General features: G+C 35.3%; 1 protein-coding gene and 1 non-coding gene across 3 annotated transcripts in view; one reads left to right on the top strand and one right to left on the bottom strand.

Moving 5' to 3' along the window:
• The window catches only part of LOC124357695, a 354,027-nt gene that overhangs the window by 16,623 nt on the left and 311,585 nt on the right, over positions 1-25,819 (top strand). For both annotated transcript variants that reach the window (XM_046809693.1, XM_046809691.1), the window contains exon 5: positions 240-288. In XM_046809693.1, the coding sequence (XP_046665649.1) occupies positions 240-288 (49 nt within the window). The remainder of the gene's footprint in view (positions 1-239; positions 289-25,819) is intronic.
• On the bottom strand, positions 11,897-11,968 carry Trnat-cgu. The gene has a single exon. It is a non-coding gene; the product is annotated as a tRNA-Thr (tRNA).

Here is a 25,819-nt window from a genome sequence, read left to right as displayed (position 1 = left end):
AAACTGTTCTATTGATTTATATATCTTTCTAATACATTTTTCTGTGTATAATTCAGCTACAGCTAGGAGTTATCTATCACTGTCCTTGCTGTAGTGTATATCAAAATGAAGAGTAAAAGAAAACAAATAAATACATAATTGTAGGAAATATAGTTTAGATTATTTCTTATTACTAAAAACATTTGTTAAATCTACATATATTCATATATAAATAAATAATTATTATATTCCTATTTCAGACATAGAGGAAACTCTGCCTGGTCCCACACCTTGTGATCCTGGAATAAGGTAGGGATCTGCGATGCAATTCGAAAAGTTTTACTGTTTAAAAGCTGTTTGTGGTAAAATGTATTTGTGTTTTTTGTCAACAGGTAAATGTACTTTCTTAACGTCATCACACCGTATTAATTTTGTGGTAGTTTATTACTTTTGTATTGTAATTTGTATGAAATGTGTTCGGACTTATTACATTCTCAACGTTCACTTACAAACGTTTATCAATTTTAAATGGATAATAGGGCCGACAGTTTATTGTTTTATCTATTCATAGTAAAGCCATCGTAACTTAGAGATCAATATCATAATGTCATGTTGTCGTTTTGTGTGGCCCCATTTTGTCGTTATGCAGGTTGTACTGTACATGAAAACTCCCCAGTGACAATTTCGGAGATTTGTTCTTTTGATTAAGACGAAACCAAAATATCGTATTAGTATGGGCAGAAAATACGTATTCGTGTATTTATATATGTGTTGTGATTAAAGAAACATAAACAACTGTTTTAGTTACGGCTTGACCACATTTCGACAATCTTTGGTTTACATTAAATAATTGTAGTTCTATTAAATGTCAAATTTTTAAATTGTAATGAAATTTTCTGGACAGTGACGTAATACTACGAATGGTCGAGATGTGTAAACAAGAAACAATTAATGGTACCTTTTTATCGCAGAATATATACGAAAATGTAATCCTATTGATCATATAAATAGAATGTAGTATATATCCGATCAGTAAAAGTTGATCTCTTCTGTTATTATTAAACTTATTTCTAAGTTTGGCAAGCCTCAAAAACACGAGAATCTCAAACTCGTGTTTTCGACCTTGAAATTTTTAAAGTTCCTTCTTCCAAAGTATTGTAGATATTAGTGGTCTTGGTCCAAAGAACAAATCACTATAAAGTGTGCAAATATTTGTACATATATTAGTTTCGAGACTGGAAAATTCGATTGTCTTATTGTGGTTATAGGAAAGTCTGGAATATTGTGTCCAAATCCTAAAATATTGACGTCGAAAACTTATTGTTAAAAAGTTATTGGTGATCGGTCCGATGTTATTTATCAATCAGTTTATTAGTTGCTTGATTATAAGGCAAATTAAGCACCGTGGACATATGATGAGTGAATATTCTGTTACAGAGGTAAGTTTATGATCATTTTTATTTTTATTAATACTTACAGATATGATATGTATTATAGAAACCTTTAGTAAACTCAAGCGTTATTACAGTAAGCCATTCTATTTTATTTTGTTTGAAACTCATATCATGTACTATTAGTTAATTTTTTTTTCGATTTTTAGATCCAGAAAACAAGTAAGATGTATAAATTACATATGAGAACCCCACAGCTTATTTGCTGCTGAGACCAGGTCAATCTCCGTGACAACAGACGAATTGCCGACTGAATTTGTGTAATAAAAAGTGGAAATAAAAGTCAACATAAGGAAATATTTACGCATTTGTTACAAAGAAGTCGTTTTGATTTGAAGACTCCAAGCGCATGTTGCAGGTATATAATAACATAGCGTAGTTGAAGTATTTGATTTTTTGGAGCTAAACTTACCTTGGCCTTCTTTGACTTGTTTTGTTCTTAATTTTTTAGAATTAGTTAAAATCACTTTTGAGCTGGTAGTTACATGTAGCCTGATTTAGAATATTGGAAGAGTTTAAAGGGGGCGTTTTATTGACAGTTTTGTAAATTGCCGTGAGTTAAAACAAAAAGACACATTTAAATATAATAAGAAATTCGACAATGTAGCCAGGAAACAATTGTGAGGTGGGGGCCCAGACAATTGATATTTTCCCGTAGTGGACAGAGAGTAAGGTCCCATTTTGTTCCTTAAAAAGTTCTTGACCCATTTATTTGTTGAGAACGATCTTTCAGCAGTACATGTATGTAATACTGAATTATTTACGGGTAAATAATTATAATCGCTTACTAAAAAATAATTGAACAAATTTAAAATTTCGGGGGATCCGGGCCCCCTGGACCTCCTCGCTAGCTACGGTCTTGAATTTTCCTATTTAAACACAAAGTGATTATAATTTCACTGTAGACATGCTGGCAATCGTATCAGTGCCATGGATGTCAACTGCAATAATGCTTATAATGTTGGCGTGTCTAAACAAAAATAGAAGTTCAACTTTGAAAAATAATTAATTCAAGTTTTATGAAATAAACTTCAACGTCATAAGCCATAACCACGATAATAATTTGACTCACTATAATACAATATTTACATAGTGTTGTCATAAAAACATAGTTTTAAAAAATATTTAAAGTCTGAAACTATATATTACTTTACAACAAAACAAGGTTCACCATACATAGTCAATTACCTACTGTGACTATTTAAAAATTGGATTTGGGACAAAACTCTAACTTGTTTAAATTGATTTAAATGTAATTCAATTGTGTACAGATTATATGTCCTTATTTAAACTACAATATCTTATCTATGAAATCTGTCGTGATGACGTAGTGGCCTATACTAGGTCGCGGCTCACCCTGTTGTGTCGTGCTAGACAGTTCAATCAAACAAAAACAGTGAAATTAAAAGAAATGTGTAGATAGAAATGTGAGTTTATTATAAATATTCCACCGCTAACAGTCACAAAATAACCTATTTAATGGAAATATTGGGATTTTGTGCTGCGAGTTACTCATGTCCAAATTGTATTGTCTCGATGTCAGTACACCCTTTATTGATTTCCATGTTCCGTAGACCCCGAGGTCTCAGTATTTATTGGCGTCAAAGCTACGTGTCGTTCCGCATTTCTAACTCAAAACCGACTGACAAATTAACCTTTTTTTTTTGTATTCGAGTCCATTAGTTCTCCAGATCTATGGACCACTATCACAATGGAACGTAATGTGGAATATATTCAAGGAGTACCTGGTCACGCCTCTGTAGGTTTACACTAGTAAATCCATAGAGATTGGTTGACACACGAGCATCTCATTAGATGTTAAGCCCACTGAGCTCATGAGCACCTGAGTCTCTGATATGAGCAAAGTCTCTGCCTTCCTTATCTCTACGTGTGTACACCTCTAGACTTTCTGAAACATTGGACACTTTTAATTCCATGCCATTGACCTCAAATAATGGTGTGATGGCTAAAACCCTACCGGATGTAATTCGAACTAAAATAATTACTTTCTCTAACTTAATTGAAAATAAACCATACTAATGTTTTCAATAATATAAACTTCCTGAATTACAGTGATAAATACTGCTATTTTAATAAAACGATAGAGTTTTAATAAACGCTCTATTTTTCAATAGCGTGATACCTAGATTTCTGTTACAAAACAGTGCAGCTATGCTGCGGAGGAGAGGGGTTGGATAGAAATCTGGAATGTTGTGGTGGAATCCGGTCATCTATCAATACCGGGAGTTGTAGGGAGGGTGTAAGAGGGGTAGGTTAGCGGTAGGTGGGGGAGGAGGGGTTGGTATGACGTCACGCCAGGTGTACCACCACTACGCGCGCACACACGCACGGTATGTACTGTACTGTTATCCGCCGGGGTGGGGTCCCGTGGGTCTTTACTTTCACATCCTGATCCTGCCATCCAGAGAGCAGCGTATAATCACCTTATTGTTAACATTCTTCCCCCTCACCTCCCACGTCCGGCAGACCGGAGTAAACCTGAACATCCATTGAAAGTCTGACCTCCGTCGAGGTAACACTAACTCCAACAGGGAGAAGATTATGGACGTCGAGAGTAGCTCTTGAATAGCATGCAGAGGAGAGCTTGGAAATTTAGATTTTAATATCAAACCGTAATAAATATTGTTTGGAGATGTTCAACAAAATTAAAGACACCTCTTTTGCTCAAACTACTCATTGATTTTAATTGAATTAAGAGTTACTTTAAACTTGCAATCGTCACCTTCAAAAACTTTCAAATATCTGTATAAACCTTTTTAACTAGTGATTACAATAATTAACTGTTTTTGAAGACGGTTAAGTCAAAAACTGAAATCATCATCGTTGAAATTGTTAAGACAAATCTTAGTACATACCACCTTGTTTCCCACATTGTTTGAGATGCTTGCAAAATATATATTAATAAATATATATAAATAAAATATATAAATTTTTTTAATCTCACTGCCGCAGTCTCCTCAATGCAGTTTCGCGCTCGATATTTTTTGTAGTATTGTGAATGTAACATTTATTTATTTGTGTCTGGGTTGTTTTATTTTTATTTTAAGACGAATCCATCCACCATCATGGCTACAACGGTCCTACAATCAACAATTAATAAGTGTTCAATTAATTAAACAGGTCACTATAGTACAAAATGACCATTGGATTCTTTGGCGGTTTGCTATGATCTTAAAATTTAGTCAAGCAATTGTATGGTGTCTACGCGCTGTACGAATCTTTTTCACATACTATACAGACATTGTATTTCGATGTTTCCGAAAATAGAAATTTATTCCAGGATTCACCAACTACTTTTCTATACGTAACTGTATCAAAATTCTTCTGTTCTAGTTTGTTGATTAGATTATGACCAGTACTTAGATACACATACATTCGCGTCCACACAATTCACATTTTGTGAAAACCAAAATTGCAGTTTTATTGCATTACAATATTTCAACTTTACTATGTAGAATAGAGAAATACAGCATTTAGGATACAGAGATACCTCACAGATTTGTTACATTATTGAATTTTATCCGGTCAGTGACTTTTTCGGGACCTTCGTGATTTTTCGAATGGCAATTTTCCAATTTTCTTTAAAGATTTCCTATATTAAAGTGCTGTAAGCGTGTATATCCCACTACCATAAGAATATTTGTACGATCCATTGTAGTTTGAATACGGGGAAGTAAGCTCTCCTCAGTGGACCTGGGGCTTACGATGCATTAGAAGAGGTAATTCTTGTAAAATCCGAATGCTTGAAACGTATTGGAAAAAGCACGAACGCCAGAACTCCAAATTTTGACATTGTACGAAAGAGGGAAACACGACATCCAGACAACTTGCTATGTACTACGGAGAGATTTCAACGTGTGAAGAAAAAAGCGTATACCAGGTTCTCTAAATGTCGTTTTACTGATTCTGTTGCAAAACCAAGTCAAATATCTCTTGACATTCGTATTGTCGTTTATAAATAACGTTGAAGCACATAAACTCCGCATTTGACTGTATGTACCACGGACAGTGTATGAGAGACTGGACTGAGGCGCCGGCTGGGAGCTAAGACCAGTTTTTCTGCACTTGGACACAATCAGCCAGACCGCACTGCACAGTATACCCTCGCGTGTGCTCATCGTGGCGGTCAGATTTCGTCATCCGTCCGACATTCAAGACACCTTTTTTACGATCGGAGGGAAGCGGACAAAGGGCAGTGTCTTGCTCTCGGGGGAGGGGGAGGGGGAGGGTGAGAACAGCTGATGTCGCAAGGTCACAGCTGCCGCCGACAATGGCTCTGCCCGCCCCAGCTGTCGATGCCGCAAGGGTTGCTGACGTGGCGCAACAGTTCCCCGTCTTGATAGCGGCATTGCGAAAGTGGGGGTTTCGTTGTGAAGCCGCCCCACCCTCTTGGGGTTCCGGGAACTGTAAAAAATGTGCGGAACAATGGATATTTTTACATTTATTGCGAAAAAAGAAAGTATACTATTTATGCCAATTCTGGTTGTTTATATAAAAAAAGTACAACATATCATTATGTAATATCGCAGAGAAATAACTTTTTAAATAAACAAAGTAAGACCCGGCTGAAGTGAAATGACCTTGAGTTTTATTCAATATGAACAATGTTAAACTCTCAAACTTAAACTCTTTTATGGTTTTGTTTTTGGTCTTAGTGTCTCATTTTTAAGATACCTATGCATCCAAAGGCGTATTTTTGTGTATATTTTTGTGAATAATCAATAAAAATAATTAAAAGGTTTTTTCGACTATATGTCCAATTTTTCAAATAACATCCCTTACCCCATAGATTTACGACCAAAAAAAAGATTTAAAAGTGTTTGAGGTTTAACATTGTTCTTATGGGGCCGATTGGTTACAACCGGGCAACTAACTATAAATACAAGTTTCTCTTGGTGTCAGTGACGTTGGTCTGAGTTAGGGATGACCTATGATCTGAGATATGTTCAAATTTTTCAAATAACATCCCTTACCCCATAGATTTACGACCAAAGAAAAGGTTTAAAAATGTTTGAGGTTTAACATTGTTTCTTATGGGCCGATTGGTTACAACCGGGCAACTAACTAACTATAAATACAAGTTTCTCTTGGTGTCAGTGACGTTGATCTGAGTTAGGGATGACCTATGATCTGAGATATGTTCAATTTTTCAAATAACATCCTCACCCCATAGATTTACGACCAAAAAAAAGATTTAAAAGTGTTTGAGGTTTTAACATTGTTCTTATGGGGCCGATTGGTTTACAACCGGGCAACTAACTATAAATACAAGTTTCTCTTGGTGTCAGTGACGTTGATCTGAGTTAGGGATGACCTATGATCTGAGATAGGCCTATGTTCAATTTTTCAAATAACATCCCTCATCCCATAGATTTACGACCAAAAAAAGATTTAAAAGTGTTTGAGGTTTAACATTGTTCTTATGGGGCCGATTGGTTACAACCGGGCAACTAACTATAAATACAAGTTTCTCTTGGTGTCAGTGACGTTGATCTGAGTTAGGGATGACCTATGATCTGAGATATGTTCAATTTTTCAAATAACATCCCTCACCCCATAGATTTACGACCAAAAAAAAGATTTAAAAGTGTTTGAGGTTTAACATTGTTCTTATGGGGCCGATTGGTTACAACCGGGCAACTAACTATTAAATACAAGTTTTCTCTTGGTGTCAGTGACGTTGATCTGAGTTAGGGATGACCTATGAACTGAGATATGTTCAATTTTTTCAAATAACATCCCCTCACCCCATAGATTTACGACCAAAAAAAAGATTTAAAAGTGTTTGAGGTTTAACATTGTTCTTATGGGGGCCGATTGGTTACAACCGGGCAACTAACTATAAATACAAGTTTCTCTTTGTGTCAGTGACGTTGATCTGAGTTAGGATGACCTATGATCTGAGATATGTTCAATTTTTCAAATAACATCCCTCACCCCATAGATTTACGACCAAAAAAAAAGATTTAAAAAGTGTTTTGAGGTTTAACATTGTTCTTATGGGGCCGATTGGTTACAACCGGGCAACTAACTATAAATACAAGTTTCTCTTGGTGTCAGTGACGTTTGATCTGAGTTAGGGATGACCTATGATCTGAGATATGTTCAATTTTTCAAATAACATCCCTCACCCCATAGATTTACGACCAAAAAAAAGATTTAAAAGTGTTTGAGGTTTAACATTGTTCTTATGGGGCCGATTGGTTTACAACCGGGCAACTAACTATAAAATACAAGTTTCTCTTGGTGTCAGTGACGTTGATCTGAGTTAGGGATGACCTATGATCTGAGATATGTTCAATTTTTCAAATAACATCCCTCACCCCATAGATTTACGACCAAAAAAAAGATTTAAAAGTGTTTTGAGGTTTAACATTGTTCTTATGGGGCCGATTGGTTACAACCGGGCAACTAACTATAAATACAAGTTTCTCTTGGTGTCAGTGACGTTGATCTGAGTTAGGGATGGACCTATGATCTGAGATATGTTCAATTTTTCAAATAACATCCCTCACCCCATAGATTTACGACCAAAAAAAAGATTTAAAAGTGTTTGAGGTTTAAACATTGTTCTTATGGGGCCGATTGGTTACAACCGGGCAACTAACTATAAATACAAGTTTCTCTTGGTGTCAGTGACGTTGATCTGAGTTAAGGGATGACCTATGATCTGAGATATGTTCAATTTTTCAAATAACATCCCTCACCCCATAGATTTTACGACCAAAAAAAAGATTTTAAAAGTGTTTGAGGTTTAAACATTGTTCTTATGGGGCCGATTGGTTTACAACCGGGCAACTAACTATAAATACAAGTTTCTCTTGGTGTCAGTGACGTTGATCTGAGTTAGGGATGACCTATGATCTGAGATATGTTCAATTTTTCAAATAACATCCCTCACCCCATAGATTTGCGACCAAAAATGAAGATTTAAATGTGTTTGAGGTTTTAACATTGTTCTTATGGGCCGATTGGTTACAACCGGGCAACTAACTAACTATAAATACAAGTTTCTCTTGGTGTCAGTGACGTTGATCTGAGTTAGGGATGACCTATGATCTGAGATATGTTCAATTTTTCAAATAACATCCCTCACCCCATAGATTTGCGACCAAAAATGAAGATTTAAATGTGTTTGAGGTTTAACATTGTTCTTTATGGGGCCGATTGGTTACAACCGGGCAACTAACTATAAATACAAGTTTCTCTTGGTGTCAGTGACGTTGATCTGAGTTAGGGATGACCTATGATCTGAGATATGTTCAATTTTTCAAATAACATCCCTCACCCCATAGATTTGCGACCAAAAATGAAGATTTAAATGTGTTTGAGGTTTAACATTGTTCTTATGGGCCGATTGGTTACAACCGGGCAACTAACTATAAATACAAGTTTCTCTTGGGTGTCAGTGACGTTGATCTGAGTTAGGGATGACCTATGATCTGAGATATGTTCAATTTTTCAAATAACATCCCTCACCCCATAGATTTACGACCAAAAAAAAGATTTTAAAAGTGTTTGAGGTTTAACATTGTTCTTATGGGCTGATTGGTTACAACCGGGCAACTAACTAACTATAAATACAAGTTTCTCTTGGTGTCAGTGACGTTGATCTGAGTTAGGGATGACCTATGATCTGAAGATATGTTCAATTTTTCAAATAACATCCCTCACCCCATAGATTTACGACCAAAAAAAAGATTTAAAAGTGTTTGAGGTTTAACATTGTTCTTATGGGGCTGATTGGTTACAACCGGGCAACTAACTAACTATAAATACAAGTTTCTCTTGGTGTCAGTGACGTTGATCTGAGTTAGGGATGACCTATGATCTGAGATATGTTCAATTTTTCAAATAACATCCCTCACCCCATAGATTTGCGACCAAAAATGAAGATTTAAATGTGTTTGAGGTTTAACATTGTTCTTATGGGGCCGATTGGTTACAACCGGGCAACTAACTAACTATAAATACAAGTTTCTCTTGGTGTCAGTGACGTTGATCTGAGTTAGGGATGACCTATGATCTGAGATATGTTCAATTTTTCAAATAACATCCCTCACCCCATAGATTTGCGACCAAAAATGAAGATTTAAATGTGTTTGAGGTTTAACATTGTTCTTATGGGGCCGATTGGTTACAACCGGGCAACTAACTAACTATAAATACAAGTTTCTCTTGGTGTCAGTGACGTTGATCTGAGTTAGGGATGACCTATGATCTGAGATATGTTCAATTTTTCAAATAACATCCCTCACCCCATAGATTTGCGACCAAAAATGAAGATTTAAATGTGTTTGAGGTTTAACATTGTTCTTATGGGGCCGATTGGTTACAACCGGGCAACTAACTATAAATACAAGTTTCTCTTGGTGTCAGTGACGTTGATCTGAGTTAGGGATGACCTAAACCCATCACCTCACATATCAGAACTATACAGTATAACATAGATTGAACATGTTTACAAACATTGACCAGTACAGTCCAAAATATATATTCCAATTAAGATTGGAATATAGCCTTTGATTGTTGAAAAATTAAATTCTGTGGATCGGTATCTAAAAAGATATTGGATGAAATTAAATGACTTTATTTACAGAAGCGGAGTTGAACTAAGAAGTCATGATTCGACATGAATTGAAATGTGATGTCAGTTATTTTCAAAATTATAAAAAAATTAAAAGTAGGTATTGGGTTTGAATTTTTATTAGGGATTTAGAATACAAATTTCTTTTTTGTAAAATTTATGATATAGGCCTAATATTAATAAAAACTACCAAAATACGTATAACCTACATTTTTGGAAAATTAAAAACGATTTATAAATCATGCACCTTTTCGGTGTCCAATTTAAGTGATTTTCATTGCCAACTGTTTTTAACTTAGTCGTTTGTCCAACCTACAAGAATCGCCTCCACTGCCCTCAAAAACCACGCCATTTCTAATATTCGGAAAAGTGAAATATTTTTTTAATATTCTCGTTAAATATACTACATTTAAATGTTCACTATGTTTATGAATATGAAGTTATCTTTATATTCTTGAAAAAGTGACCGTGATACAGTTATTTACGTATATTTTGATGCCGAATGCCCAAAACAATAATACAGTATTAGCTGCCCTGATCAGGAGGGCCCAAGTGTTAAGTCGCGATAAAAAGGCGTACAAGGTTTGCCTCGCGAAAAGAACAGTTGTGTCCTCCATATCAGTTATAAAAAGTTCTGATAAAAACAACATTTATAATGTTTTTTATTGAAAATATCGAGATTAATTTGCACTTCGACTCATCGATTTGATTCTTTCTACAGTAATTATAAAATATAAAGTTGTTAAATTGTTAATATCACCATCAATTAATTTCTAAATTCCATATAAGGCTTACTGTTTTCTGGTAACCCATTCAATTAATTATTTTGCAATTAGTGTTACCATTTTTATTTTCAATATAATGTTTAAACAGTTTTTATTCACAGTTAATTGTAGAATATTTGGTGTGTTTTACAGTATTAGACACCACTGCTCTTGGTGTTAACAGCACAGTAATAAAAATAATTTAGTTCAAACCATTTGATCTATAACAATAAACTTATAGAGATTGTTCGGGTTGAAGTCATATTTTGATTTATTGTATTGTACAACTTGTAGAAATAAAAATAAAATTTATTTAAATTTATGCATCATTACCCCTATATTTCCTTCATACCACATGTGCGATTACGTTTAAATATTATATTTATTTTCTCGACTTAGACCAATCCTTTTAGGCGATACACATATTACGAGTATTGAAGGTTTTGTCACCTTCACTGAACCTGTGTTGGTTGTGTTAGTGACTCTAATGTGTCACTGTAATCAATAACACAACGTTAATATATTGATATCCTCCAAAATCCATTCCTTTAATTGCATACTTTTCTTTCATCTCTCTCTATTGTGCTGAGTATTACCATTAAATACAAATTATACTTGTACATTTATTTAGTATTGCGATCAGTATCAAAATTAGATAGGAAGAGCGGCGGCACACATCGTTTTCTTTTTGAAAACCCATTAATAAATGTGTGGTATGGGCCATTTTTTGCACTTTTATCTTACTTTTGTTATATGTAGTAAGCGTCTATTATTATGGGGTTGTTTTTGCAATAAATAATGGTATGGAGAAAGAGTTCCAGATGCAAAACTATGTCAAACTATTTAAATGTTATTTTGTTTAATCTAATATTTTCGTTTTTTCTTCATAACAAAATAAATAGTTAAATAATCCTGATAAATCGCGGATTAAATAATTATAAATAAAATTAATACCGCCTTAGAATAGTATAATTATTGGATTTCATTTTTTTTAGCAAGCCAGGTGATGAAAATTATATGTCAAAAGAAGTTTGCATTTGATATGAACAATGGATTATGCAACAAAGGGATATTGAGGTGCAAAAAGAATACGCTGCCTCCTGTGAGGTTTGAACTCACGACCCCTGGTTTACGAGACCAGTGCTCTGCCACTGAGCTAAGGAGGCGTATGAGAGTCGCGCTCTGTTGTGACCTACTCCACCCTGTGGTGTGATTTCCATTCAACAAAATTACTCTGTCGATGCAATAGTAACAGTATAAGTATGTAAATTTTAATTTCAATTTCCCAAAATTTAATTTCACGTCACGTTCCTGGCATATGCAAAACTAACAATATATTAAAACAGTGTACATTATCTTAGGATTCATCACTAGGCTACTAACACATTGTTTTCAGACCCTTTACGATCATTTTAGTAAGCACCTATGTATTCAAAGAAATCTTCTGGTACGATCCAAATTATTATCTAACCAAATTCTAAATTTAAATCTCTATAATAATTATTTAGGTTTTCATTCTTGCCAAGATAAACGTTGTGCTACATGCAAAATTCTAGTTTTACCAAAACCTTTCATAAGTAGTATACAACCAAGAAAACATTCCTAATAATATAAAAACTGAAAATCTAAAAATCACATTTATCAATGTTTTGTGAATGTTTTCCTAAAGTTTATGTTGGTTTGAAAACAAGTCCCTTACATATGAGCAGTTACGCACCTAGATAAACCTAGATCTCTGGGTTGTGTCTGGAACACCGGAAGTGGGGGTATGGAAAACCCTCCTGATGAGTAGGAGGGTGTTGAAAGTTTTTGAAATATTACGTCCTAAAATTATCACTTTATAGTACTTCTGAACTAATAAAAGGGGGGACAAAGATCAGATCAGAGGGTGTGATGTTTACATTAAAACCAATATACCACCAATAACCAGGAAACTTTTACAGGGATGATTGAACTTTTCTATAACAAATAGAATTTATATGACGTTTATTTAATTATAACATTATCAAAATATTTAAGTTTCAATCAAAAATCAGGATCAAAGCTAAATCTTGACTACTCTTGGATCAAAAAGTATAGATACGAGTATAACTGAGAAATTTGACCACAAACTAGCCTAATAGAGCTACAATAACGGGAGTTTTATTAAACAAATTTTAGTTTTCTAAATACATTTTGTATTAGGTTATTGAATATATCGGGCATAGGTAGAAACCACTATAAATAGTAAGACCTAACCTCACTTTCGTAGTTTCTCCGTGAAGGTGAAATTAAAATATTTAGTTTGAACAGAATTTTACTATTATATGTACAGTACCATATGTTTTAATTTACATTTCGTAAATTAAAATAGTTATGTATACTATAAGGTGATAGATTATTGGGGGGAGGATGCTCTTGGCGGAGGGCAGGTCCCGTTCGTCCACCCCCGTCGGTGCGCCCCTGCCCGTGAGAATGAAGGGAATGTAGACTATATAGCAATTGCTTGTCTGATTAACATTGTTAGTCACTGTTATGTTTGAATTAATTTGTAACATAAACATAAATTTATGATAGCATTTATAACATGTTTAACATTGACGTTTGTTACATTTTCTAACTAAAAGATGTTCGTTTATAGTTTTAGTTTTAGGTATACTTTGTCACACTCGCACACAAGCACAGCAGGTCGCCGCGCGCCGCGTCGTATTTGGACTTATTTTTTTTTTTAGTAATGAAGATTGTGTGACACGTAGTTAAAAAATTATCTGAATTTAATAAGGATCTGCAAAACTGGTCATTGCAAATCGGGAACGTAGTCAATGAATGAAAGGGCAGCCCGGTACACGACCGTAGGGTTGCTTGTGCGCCTGCAGGAGCGTCTATAATATTAGCAATTAGGGATTGCAACTGGTTGAGAGGCTTCGCACCATAGATTACGTAATCTATGCTTCGCACGCACGCACTCCCACACTCAAGAGCGCAGACTGTGGGACCAGCCCGGCACCTGCCATTTTCCGATCCAGGTTATTCAGTAACACCTTAGACTCATGAGTCAGTATAATGCACTGTGACAATTTCTGCGTATTATACGTTGTATTCTATATTTTTTTATTATATATATATATAAAATCACTTTAGGATAATATTACAAATAACAATAATCTGAGTTTGATTGAGGAAGTGCGCTAGGTAAGCAATATGCCGTAAATGCGGCCGGACCAAATGATCTGCACTTGTATTATGTGGAGTCTGCGTGTGTGTTGGTGTAAAACTACCCCAGCCGTAATCCCTATTTGCTAATACTATAGGTCCTGTAATCTGTCTGGGGCATCGATACTCCGGACAGGGTATAGGTTTTATATCTCCAATTCTATCCTGGTTCCTTTCTATCTCAACACTGCTCCAAGATATGGAGTACCTACATTGCGCTTGTCTTAATAAGATAATTTTAATTTTTTCGTAAATACAAAAATATACAAAGAAGACACTGATTTTTATTTCAAACCTTCTTGAAAATATACCTAAATTTGTAAACCATGTAACAAATAAATTTAGTTAGTCATTGCAATATCTCAAGACTATAACTGTGTTGGCTGTATTTTGAGATACATTCAACGTTTCACTTGGGTATTAAATATGTCCATCTACTTTTACAATTTTCTCACAATATTCTGAAATTCCATCAAACACATGAGTACTAGCAGTTAAAGTTCTGAAATACCACGAAACACAAGCGGGTCCAGCTCTAGCCGACTCTCTCAGTACACACTCAGTCACGACCCGACAATGGCGGCCTCGCCCGCGGCAGTAAAACGTTATGTTATGAGCATGGGCATGGTTTATGGCGTGTCTGTAAAAATCGGAGGCCTTGGAATCTATTGTTGTCCAATAATACTGCAAGTGGTGGGTTTCTGTGAGATCCGCACTCGTTTGTTTCACCTGTCCTGGGAAATGAGATTGAAATGCTATTGTGGTAGGATATGTGATAAATGCAGACTTACCACCCGACAAAACAATGGAGAAAGACTTGCACTTCACTGAAGACATGCAAATAATGTTTTATATTGTACGTAAAGCTAATTTCATTTTGTATAAAAATGTGTCATAAAACCCAGGGTCATTTCTGTAATACAAAGCCAGCCATAAAATATAACGAATAGCACTTTGTATGCTTAAGAAATTTACAATGTTTGCTATCAGAATCTTTTACTTTGTCAATAAATAGTATCATTCCAAGCTTTGTTAAAAACTAGTTCAATTCCAATAAATAGTTTAAAATGTTAAAACTCTTAGAACTTTTTACCATTTTTGAAAATTTTCTTGGAGTTTTCTTAAATATGATACTGTGATAGGGTCGTATAAATGAAACCCAATAAAATTAAAACGTTCCATTGAGTTCCACGGCTTTGCTGTGAGTAGATTTTGTTCATAAATTTTTCTTGAAATTTTATGAATATATTAGGCCTACATATTCCAAACATGACATACCTACTGTAACTTATTCGCCAAAATATAGTACATTATTTACAAACGAAATGCTTTAATTTAAAATAAACTAGCGGGCCCGGCGCGCTTTGCTGCGCATTTCAATAATTTTTTGCAAAAGTTGCCCGCGGCTTCGCACGCAATTTCCCGTTGAAAACAGTACACTATATTCACTTATTCTTTTTCTATCACATTCTAAACATTGCTGAGATAATTGATAGTCGTTCCATCGTGAGCCTCTTGGGCGTATTATGAAGGTATGTACCATATTCCTGCCTCTATCTAGCTGTTACCCACGGCTTCGCACGCAAATCTTAAGAACCGAAGTCCTTATATTACTTAGTAAATTTTTTTTTTACTATAATAAATTTTAGATTAAATTAGTTATATCTCCGATGCCACGATTGAGCTTGCTTTGTTGTCTCGATCGAGAGAATATGTACACACGGAGTTTTGAGAACCATACTTCTGTCAAAAAAAACAACTAAGGTTGATTTTATAACATTCTTTATATTTTGTAGCCAACGTAAGATAGTAATTATGATATCTGCATTACTCTTCTGATCAAGCATGAGCATGGTTTATATTAAATAAATATTGCAGTTAAAGGTGAATTTTTACGTCAAATTTGAATTGTATTATCTGGATAGTAAAGTCTATGTTTAACAGTGATTGCAAAAACAGTTTAAACAAAATTTGTCGTTTCTCTTAAGCTTACTCTATGCTTTAAAACTATAAGTGTAATATATGTTTACAAAGAACAGCTGATTAAAAATTTGAAAAGACGTTAACATATGTTTGCTGCAATGCATTTCTTATGGGTATTTCTGTAACCAGTGGGGCGGAATCCTGAATCGGGAAAGGGATGGGCATAGCTTATAAACCTTCTCCGTGGAAAAATACATATACGTACAAATTTTCATCATGATCGGTCCAATAGTTCACGATTCCATAAAGGACAAACATACAAACATTCATTTTTATATATATAGATAGAAGATTTCTGAAAGAAATATTTTTATGGTACCGGTACATGAAGTTTAAAATGCAATTTAATTGTAAAATGCATAGCGTTATAAAAATTGCCTTTCAATATAATGAATTTCTTTTAGTGTTTTTCTCTTCCATAACACTGTTATAGTAGAATAAGGTGAATTCAATATTTCAAACTTTATAATATATATATATATATTTATATATATATATATATTTATATTTATATATATATATATATATATATATATATATATATATATATATATAATATTAAACTTTATAACACCTTTCAAAATAACCGATCTTTAATATTTTTAATAACCCAAATATTTATTTCCATAGTCCAGAGCTTGTTTAAGCTATTTAATACATAACGTATCTAAGATGGGAAGGGTTGATTCAATACGAATGTTGAGTTCAGCCCCATTTCAGCTTCCGCTTCGTGTAGCATCAGATGCCGTCACAGACATGACTCCTGGAATCTGGAGTCAATGTCCGTCTGTAGAGACAACAAATTACGAAGAAACTCAAAATGAACAATTTACATCGTTTCGACATCAGAGACACCCCAGACTACAAAATTTAATAACCTAGGTCAAGACGTATCCTCAGTGTCAGGTCCACACATCAGTGCACTTCGATATGTTAGTCTGCTCTAAGCACGGTGTAGCAACCGAGTTTCCTACACATAGTGTAACTATTGTCGAAACGGTTGAATCCATGTGAATATTGACTTGAGAAGTATCCTCAGTGTCAGGTCCACAATTCAGTGCACTTCGATATGTTAGTCTGCTCTAAGCACGGTGTAGCAACCGAGTTTCCTACACATAGTGTAACTATTGTCGAAACGGTTGAATCCATGTGAATATTGACTTGAGAAGTATCCTCAGTGTCAGGTCCACACATCAGTGCACTTCGATATGTTAGTCTGCTCTAAGCACGGTGTAGCAACCGAGTTTCCTACACATAGCGTAACTATTGTCGAAACTGTTGAATCCATGTGAATATTGACTTGAGAAGTATCCTCAGTGTCAGGTCCACACATCAGTGCACTTCGATATGTTAGTCTGCTCTAAGCACGGTGTAGCAACCGAGTTTCCTACACATAGCGTAACTATTGTCGAAACTGTTGAATCCATGTGAATATTGACTTGAGAAGTATCCTCAGTGTCAGGTCCACACATCAGTGCACTTCGATATGTTAGTCTGCTCTAAGCACGGTGTAGCAACCGAGTTTCCTACACATAGCGTAACTATTGTCGAAACTGTTGAATCCATGTGAATATTGACTTGAGAAGTATCCTCAGTGTCAGGTCCACACATCAGTGCACTTCGATATGTTAGTCTGCTCTAAGCACGGTGTAGCAACCGAGTTTCCTACACATAGCGTAACTATTGTCGAAACTGTTGAATCCATGTGAATATTGACTTGAGAAGTATCCTCAGTGTCAGGTCCACACATCAGTGCACTTCGATATGTTAGTCTGCTCTAAGCACGGTGCAGCAACCGAGTTTCCTACACATAGTGTAACTATTGTCGAAACTGTTGAATCCATGTGAATATTGACTTGAGAAGTAAAGTCTGTGACAGCGTCAGAGTCAGACGTTTTACTAATAGGAATATAAACTGGAGCTAAATTCGACACATAAACAAACCAATGATACAACAGATATTTTAATGTAGATAGAGCTTTTTGCCAAGCGTGATCGCTTGGCACGGAATCTCGCTATCTCAGGCCACTGAGTTTTCCCCCTTATCTCGCCTATTTTGAGGAATCATCACAAAGAAATAGCCTTTGAGGAGCTGTCAGTGGGAAGTAGGAGCAACGTTGAGCAGTAGAAGTGCGCGTGGAATCAACGTCTGAAGATATTCAAAAATCTCGGCGACGAAGAAGCTCAAAAAAGTAATATTTTACTTTGGTTTACTTGGTCTTATCATTGTCTCATCAGGTGCACAATTGAGTGCACTACGATGATTCAGACACGATCCGAAATCACGGTGGAGCATCCGAGTTTTTTACACTTAACACACCTATGGTGGGAAAGAGAACACATTTTTATCACATGACGATTAAAAATATGAAAAATATAAACAGTTATCTAATCCCATATTAGTCTAAACCAAACTCATACGTTCTATGGTGTTTCAATTTATATTATTAAGTGCAATACAGAACCTAGAAGAAAACACATAATGAGCTATTTTATTTTAACATAGAAGAGAGGTTGCAGGTTATTAAAACATAATACGAAACGTACGGAGAGTGAGGACGGAGGGTAATAAGGGTCGTAGCAAGTAATGACGAAGCACGGAAAGGGAACATGGAAGTTACGTGCCTTAAATATTGACAGGTCTTTAACCGAATTGTAAATATATTAGTAGGAGGGAGGGAGAGTGCTGTAGATTTTATGGGTCATTTTGGCTGCTGCGGTGGGAGACTGAGATAGGCGAAGAGGTTGGAGGGTAAAATGTTTATTCAGGGATGTTTTATCTAATTTGTTTATCGCACAAAGAGGGTATTATAAATTATATCTTATACTGGAGAATTGTGTGATGAGGTTCATATTAAATTTAAGGTAGTGCTTCAGGATTCGGATGGAATATATTATTTTGTGTCTAAACAAAATTGTAGTCTAGACCATTAAAAACGCCTTTACTAAAGGCAGAAAAATAGTGATTTTAATATTTGTATTTTTTAAAAGGATTTTTTATACTTTTATTATTTTGTATTATTTCCAAATAAACACTGTTGAAGATAAAAATATGAAATAAGAAACTTAGGCACTGTAAGTTTATGAAAGATGGCTGGGAAAGACATGAATTTATTTATATTAAAAATAACTTCCTAATTAAGGTTTATTTGTCCCTGAAGTAATTCTTGCGATTGTGAAGTGTGGAGTGGTACTATGAGTTCGAGATAGAGAATAAAAGGATGATTACGAAGAACCGTTAATTTCACCACGTTGATTAGTACACAAGGTCTTCTCGATAAAACTATTTGAAAATGGTATCAATAAGTAACAAAGTAACATTTTTCAGAGCGACGACTTATTTTTCTCGGAGTTCTGCAGACTTAATAAGAACCAATTTCAGTTGTGGAAAGTTTAATATGGTTTATGATAATAAACTACTACTTATCAATACGCTACTTAAACAGGAGTGGGAACTTTTGTAATTTGTAAATAAATTATATCAACTTTTATCATCTAAGTTTTCAGATCACAACGCGTTGAAACATTATTTCCACAAATTACATTCTTGAAACATATCGACTTTGCTGTGAAAATATTCAGTCAAATGATGTTAAACTGAACTGCCAACATGCCTGTGGACTTAAGATGACTTTCCTCAGAGAGGTCGAAATATTTCAAGAATTTAATAGTGTAAATAATGTTTCGGCGTTGTTGATAGGAAAACTTAGATGATAAAAGTTGATTTATTAATATTGTAAATTACAAAAACTCACACTGCTGGATTCATGCAACATTAATAATAGGCCTACAATTTCGCAAAGCATGCGAAAGCATTAAAAGCATGGCATCCCCTAAAGCTGTTACTCATGTACATACTGTGTAACATTCACGTATTTATCTTTATGCGTTTTTATTTGGGCCCGGATACAAAAATGCCTAACTTTCATTCTTTCGAAAGCTGTAATTTCGAAATAAAAATAAAGCTAGTGTTTTTACTTTTTTTGTATTAAAAAAGTTATTTTTAAAGCCCATGGACTTTAAAAATCCCAAATTAAAATTGATTGCACCACTTTAACGAACAAAAGTTAAGAGCAAAGGGCTTGTAAACGAAGGCTTATACGGGCAGCCAAATTGAATCAAGTAATGATGGCATTAAGCTGAAAATCTACCCCTATATGGTCTTATTACGAAAAGTTTATTGTATTTGGCAGAGTAAGGTATTTTCTTCGATATTCTCATACAAGACTGTTAATCACTGTACACAGTGATTTGTCTTTATTTTCTCTTTTAAATATCCAGTGTAAATTGACGTATATTCGATAAGTAAAATGTTGTTTTAGTGTTGGTTACGATATTACACATATATGACAGGATGTGTTTCGGCCTTTCTTTTCGGCTGAAGGGAAGATATCCTCGCAGAAGCACGGGCACAGCAGCGGTGTAAACACGCTTCAACCACTCTCTCCCTCGCTTACCTCACTCGCCTCTGTGCTCAAAGCAATCAAGCGTCCCACCCTCCACCGCCTGCTCCCTCATTAAGCGATCATTAAGTATGCCTAAACGGAGACTTTCTCCTTCTGCCTGCGCGCCGCCCTGCTCACTTTGGTTTTGGTAGATTTCATAGAAATATGTAAATTGCAATTGCCCTCATTTTTTCTGATCATGACCTCTTGAATTAAAAACCACCATAATCCGAGAATGTACATAAATACCATATATGTATATTAATATCCAGATTTTATTTGGAAAAGGCAGTACTTGCGCAAAGCTTGGACGAATTCGTTTGTCAGTCTTAACCAATAACTTGTTTCAAGATGGCGACCATTCACATTTGAGCAACGTAATCCAATAAATGTTATGTATATTACGTAATTAAGCATAATTTGTATTCTTTCACCTTTTTAAAATCTCTTAAGGTTTCATGATGGCGGTTATTCAAAGTTTGGAATAGGAATATATAAGTTATTATATATTGTAATGCAAAACCTAAAAGGGGTTTAGAACTGTAAGATTTTTACATAGCTTGGATAAACTTATGAGTCAGTCATAACCAATAGAACATATCAAGATGGCGTTCAATCGCATTTGGGCGTTTTAAAGTTTTATCTCGAGTGTTTCACAAAGTAAATCCAAATTTATACTTGTCTTAAAATTGTAAAGTAATGTCAAGCAACATTTATTACAGCTTATTTTTTAAGATTTGAAGAAGGTGGCCGTTTAAAATTATAGAAGTATGCAATTGAACCGTTATAAGTGAATATGTTTACAAACATAACTTCGGATCGGATGTAACTAAATCAATTTCAGTTTTTATAAGGAAATTGATATAGTCATACAATTTTTTGTCTTGTACTGTTTTCAAGATTAAGGACTTTCTAAAGGTTTGAAAGTGTAACGATTATATTAACATGACAATATTGAGGGTTACTGTCTCATCAGTGTTGTGCGAATCAAACATTTAAACTGATAATGAATCATCAGTTTGACATTTCAAGATGACGGCCTCATGTGAAATCTGCCTTTATTCAGGCTGAGCCGGAAAGAATATTTTAACATTAAAATTTTGTGGAATATTTACGTGATATTATGGATTGTGTATCGTTAGCGAACACAATAGATTAAAAGAAGGCTATTTCACTTTCGATAACGTGTCTCATGATGTATCTTGACTAGCAAGCAGATTTACGCTAGTAGTATTAGGCGGGATATATTTCCCAGAGCCGTTGTTCAAGGAGTAAAAAAAAAAAAAAAAAAAAAAAAAAAAAAAAAAAAAAAAAAAAAAAAAAAACCAGGATAGCACAAAAATACTATGCGTATTCTTTTTTATTAGTATGTATCGTATTTTAATTCAGCTTCACCTGCAGTTATAATTTCACTCATACCATTTTTTTTTCACAAGTGGGACAAAAAAGTCTTAAAATTCTAAAACAGTTTTCAGTACGGCTTTTAACGTCTCTCACTCTCGTTTTATACCTACTGCCTTAACTATTCTCAGATGTAAAATTTGTAGGCGGGGAGAGTAAATTTTTCTACTTCAGAAAATGTATCTCATCTTTTCATCAGGAATCACAATAATGTAAATAACATATGGTTTAAAACAAGCCACTTGAATTTGGGTTCAACAATTTTAAAATAATACAGAAAAAGCGTCCAAAAAGATTACTATCAGCGATTTCAAAATTTATTGCGTATATCAATTATGGATGCACGCAATTTAATTATAATACTTTTAAAACCGAATCTACAAATTTTGTGTAATGTTTGAGTACATGTCAAACATTACACAAATCTGTTTTTATTGTTATGAAAAAATTAAGATAACACTTTTTTGTGGAATTTGTAAGAAAAGATGAAAATAAATTTTCCTTGTTGTAGTGGTGTCGGTGTGGATCTATTTCCGACACGTCTTACCTGTATTCACATTGTATGTTGGCTGAGCACTGCTTACCCTACGTCCTTACAGTGCCAGAAATACAGGAAACGTACACGCCTGAGTGTGAGTGGCCTATCCCTGTATACATTATGCAGCAGTGTCTGCAGCAGTGTGCGGCGCGCCGCGGCGGAAGTCTGGGACAGGACAGAGGAGGTCTTCAGACAGGAAACAGCCGGTTTTTGCAGCAGTTTGTCAGCTGCGGTGATTCAGCACCGGAGTTACTGTCGGGTCCGTAGGTTGCAACGTCCCACACTACTGGCACGTACGCTATTGTACATTTATAATTTTTAACCCTCCACAACATGTCAGTTTCACCCTAATAAAAGAATGGCTCCATTTAAAATAATCAGTCTAATTCAATCGGTCAGTTTAGAAACAGCATAAGGTGTTTGTCATGAAATCTAATTAGCAGCAGTGGCGCACTCAGAAAATAATTAAGTCTAATACATAATAACCACAGCCTAAGGGGGGCTGACCGAGCGTGTCTAGGCCAACCAATGGAAAACTTTTTAAAAATTTCTTAGAAAAACAGGTATTTTAAGACATCCATTTAACTTTATTTTAGCTCTTTGAATGCAAGTTCTGAATAGGGACTATAGGAATGAATGATAAAACCCAGCAGATTAAATAAGATTTTAGGTTTTATTTTTACAAAATCTGTTTTATATCAGCTGTCTTACAAAACAAAATTGAGTCTTCTTTGGGTCTTCGTCAGTATGGATAATACACTGTCTGTGTCAACTGGAATTTCCCTCTGGATATTGAGATTAGCTAAGCCATTTAGCCTACTCTCAGACATCGTGTTACTTAGGTATGTCTTGATTCTCCGAAGAGTGGAAAGGAGCGTTCTGCTGTGCTCAGTTATTCAGTATGAGTAAAACATTTTTCTTGAGGGGGGCCTACAGCCCCTTTAGCCCCCCCCCCCGTGGGTGCGCGCCTTGTTAGCAGTGGTTTTGCATTTCCATATGCAAATACATGTATTCCATTCAAATACAACATGTGTCAGCTACTATATCACTGTTAATACCATACACGGAATTTGAAATTATTTCGGAAACAGTTGTCTTGTGTTGTTTTTGCTAGAATCAAATCAACTGAGCAGTGAGCTGTTCTTAACCCAACATTCTATTTACTGCAGTCAAAAGTAAGTTTGTTCTGCATACAGAACCTTTGTATTAAATTACCTATAAGAAACCTTGAAAGATGTTGAACATCTTCAGTTATTCTCAGAGGGTTGCGTGGGACATACTCGTAATAAACCCCCACTTGATCCGACTGGCCAAACCTTTGGTGCGGTTTTACTCTAGGGTTTTCATGGTTTGGTGTTATGGTTTAAATGGGGATTTAACTCTTTAACGATATTATAATTATTTTATGACTTTCAAAACATAAAATAACACAAATTATCGAGTATTTTTGTACGTTTCTGGCAGTAATGACAAAAAAATCAAAACGGATGTTTTGGATCTGTTTACTTTCAATTTCCACCCAATCCAGCCTCCCATAATTTATGGCACCCCCCCCCCCCCGCCAAATTTACCACCTATGAATTAGCAAGCTATAGAATAAATAACAGTGCTTCACTGTTGGTGGATAAACCTCATCGATTAAACATTCGATATAAATAGGCACGTCGCGTCTTACGGAACAATTAGGAAATCCTAACCTGTTTTCAGTTGAATACGACAGATTTCTCTATTATTGTCTGCTGGTTCAAACTTTTTTTGTAGACTAACATTCGTACTGTACAATCCACTTTATTCTATTGGATTGAACATGATTCTTACAGTGGTCCATGACAGTATGTATGCAGGTGTAAATGAAAATCTACCTAAAGCAGTTAAAAAAGGATATGTAGTTTTGATTTTAAGAACTTACTTTTAGTTTTTTACTTTGTTTCAACCCCAGGAAAAAAGTCCATTTTCCATGGTCACGCTATTGTAAATAAATACCTAATCCTCAAGTTGATTCTGAATTTTTGAAATCCTTCTACGTAATGAGCCAATATTTGTTATGCTTACTTTAAATGTCATAACTTTGTCATCATTTATCAGTATTGTAAAACTGGTATTATTAAACCCAGCATTGTACTTTTAGTTAGCGAGAAGAACCGCCAACTCTCTCTCCCCTTTGTTCCAAAATCAAAAGTCACTGTTACTGGTAGGGGAGAGCGGAGTCTATAGGGAGATGGCGGAATGAGCGGAGCGCCTGCAGCCAGCTTTCTCATTGTGTGACACAGCTGTGTACTGGGAGAAAAGTATTTTCTCTTTTATGCAGGCGTTTCAATATCCTCGCTCCCAATATCCTATCTCCAACCAGCTTCCTTCTGTTCACATTTAGATTCATGTCCAATTTTTAAAAATCCAAAAGCTGTACAGAGATGAACAAAGGACTCGGTGTTATTTACTTCCAGTTCCACGCGCTCTCTTAAATTGCCGTTTTTATAAATTCAATGACATTTTGTTTCAATACAGTTTCAAGCAACTTACAACAGGTGAAATACACCTTGAAAGTAAATTAAATACCTAACGAAACAGTGTGTAGTACCTAAACGACTGTCTTAAAGGAATTCAAACATTGGTCTACCATATTATAATAATTACGGTACATTATTTATTCATCTTGCAGGTAATATATATTCAGCTTGACTGTGATTGTAAACTGTTTTTGGAAAATGAAATAAAGTATTGTTTTCAGCAATTTGTTCGAAGATAATATTCAAATATACATGAAATTTCCAATGCAGCAAATTGGCCTACGATCGATATATTTTATATAAGATGTAGGAATGAGATGAAATCCAGGAGAAGGGTTCCAGCTTGTCCAGATAAAAAAACACCAAAAATATACAAGCCTGCTGCCGGTCACCGTGGAAAGGTTAGTGTATAATGGAATAATAATTGGTAACGTTAGTTAGTTTATGAAACCATCTTGTTGTATTTACAACTCGGTCAGTGAACTCATCAGTCTGGGTTGTATACTCTAGTGAAACACTTCTGTTTCTCTGTAATCTCAGCGTTTACGGAAAGTAAACCAAATAAACAAATGTGACTTAGTAGTTTCTGAAATGGTGAATTGATAACTAAAATAGTAGTTATTTCGGTCTGTAGCGCGTGATAATGTCGGGGTCACGAGACGTGACGTGTGTCATATCATCTCATCAATTAGTGGGATATCGGCTCGGAGTGAGTGAGAGAGAGAGAGAGAGCGCGCGCTTGCGTGGGTGGACTTGCACGCAGCGACAGCCGGGCCGGGCAGGCAGCGGTATTGACTGGTCGACTTGGCAACACCGCCCTCTCCCTCCCACCCCCCTCTCCCGTTCCGTCTGCTGTACAGATGGGGTTCAAGGCCTGATGACGTAGTGCTATGATGTGAGCTCATTGCTACGTGTCTTTCCCGCGCTCCCCCTCCCCCCCCGCACTCTTTC

Source organism: Homalodisca vitripennis, chromosome 3, assembly GCF_021130785.1.
Source record: "Homalodisca vitripennis isolate AUS2020 chromosome 3, UT_GWSS_2.1, whole genome shotgun sequence".
NCBI lineage: Eukaryota > Metazoa > Arthropoda > Insecta > Hemiptera > Cicadellidae > Homalodisca > Homalodisca vitripennis.
This window is presented reverse-complemented; position numbering and strand designations above follow the sequence as displayed.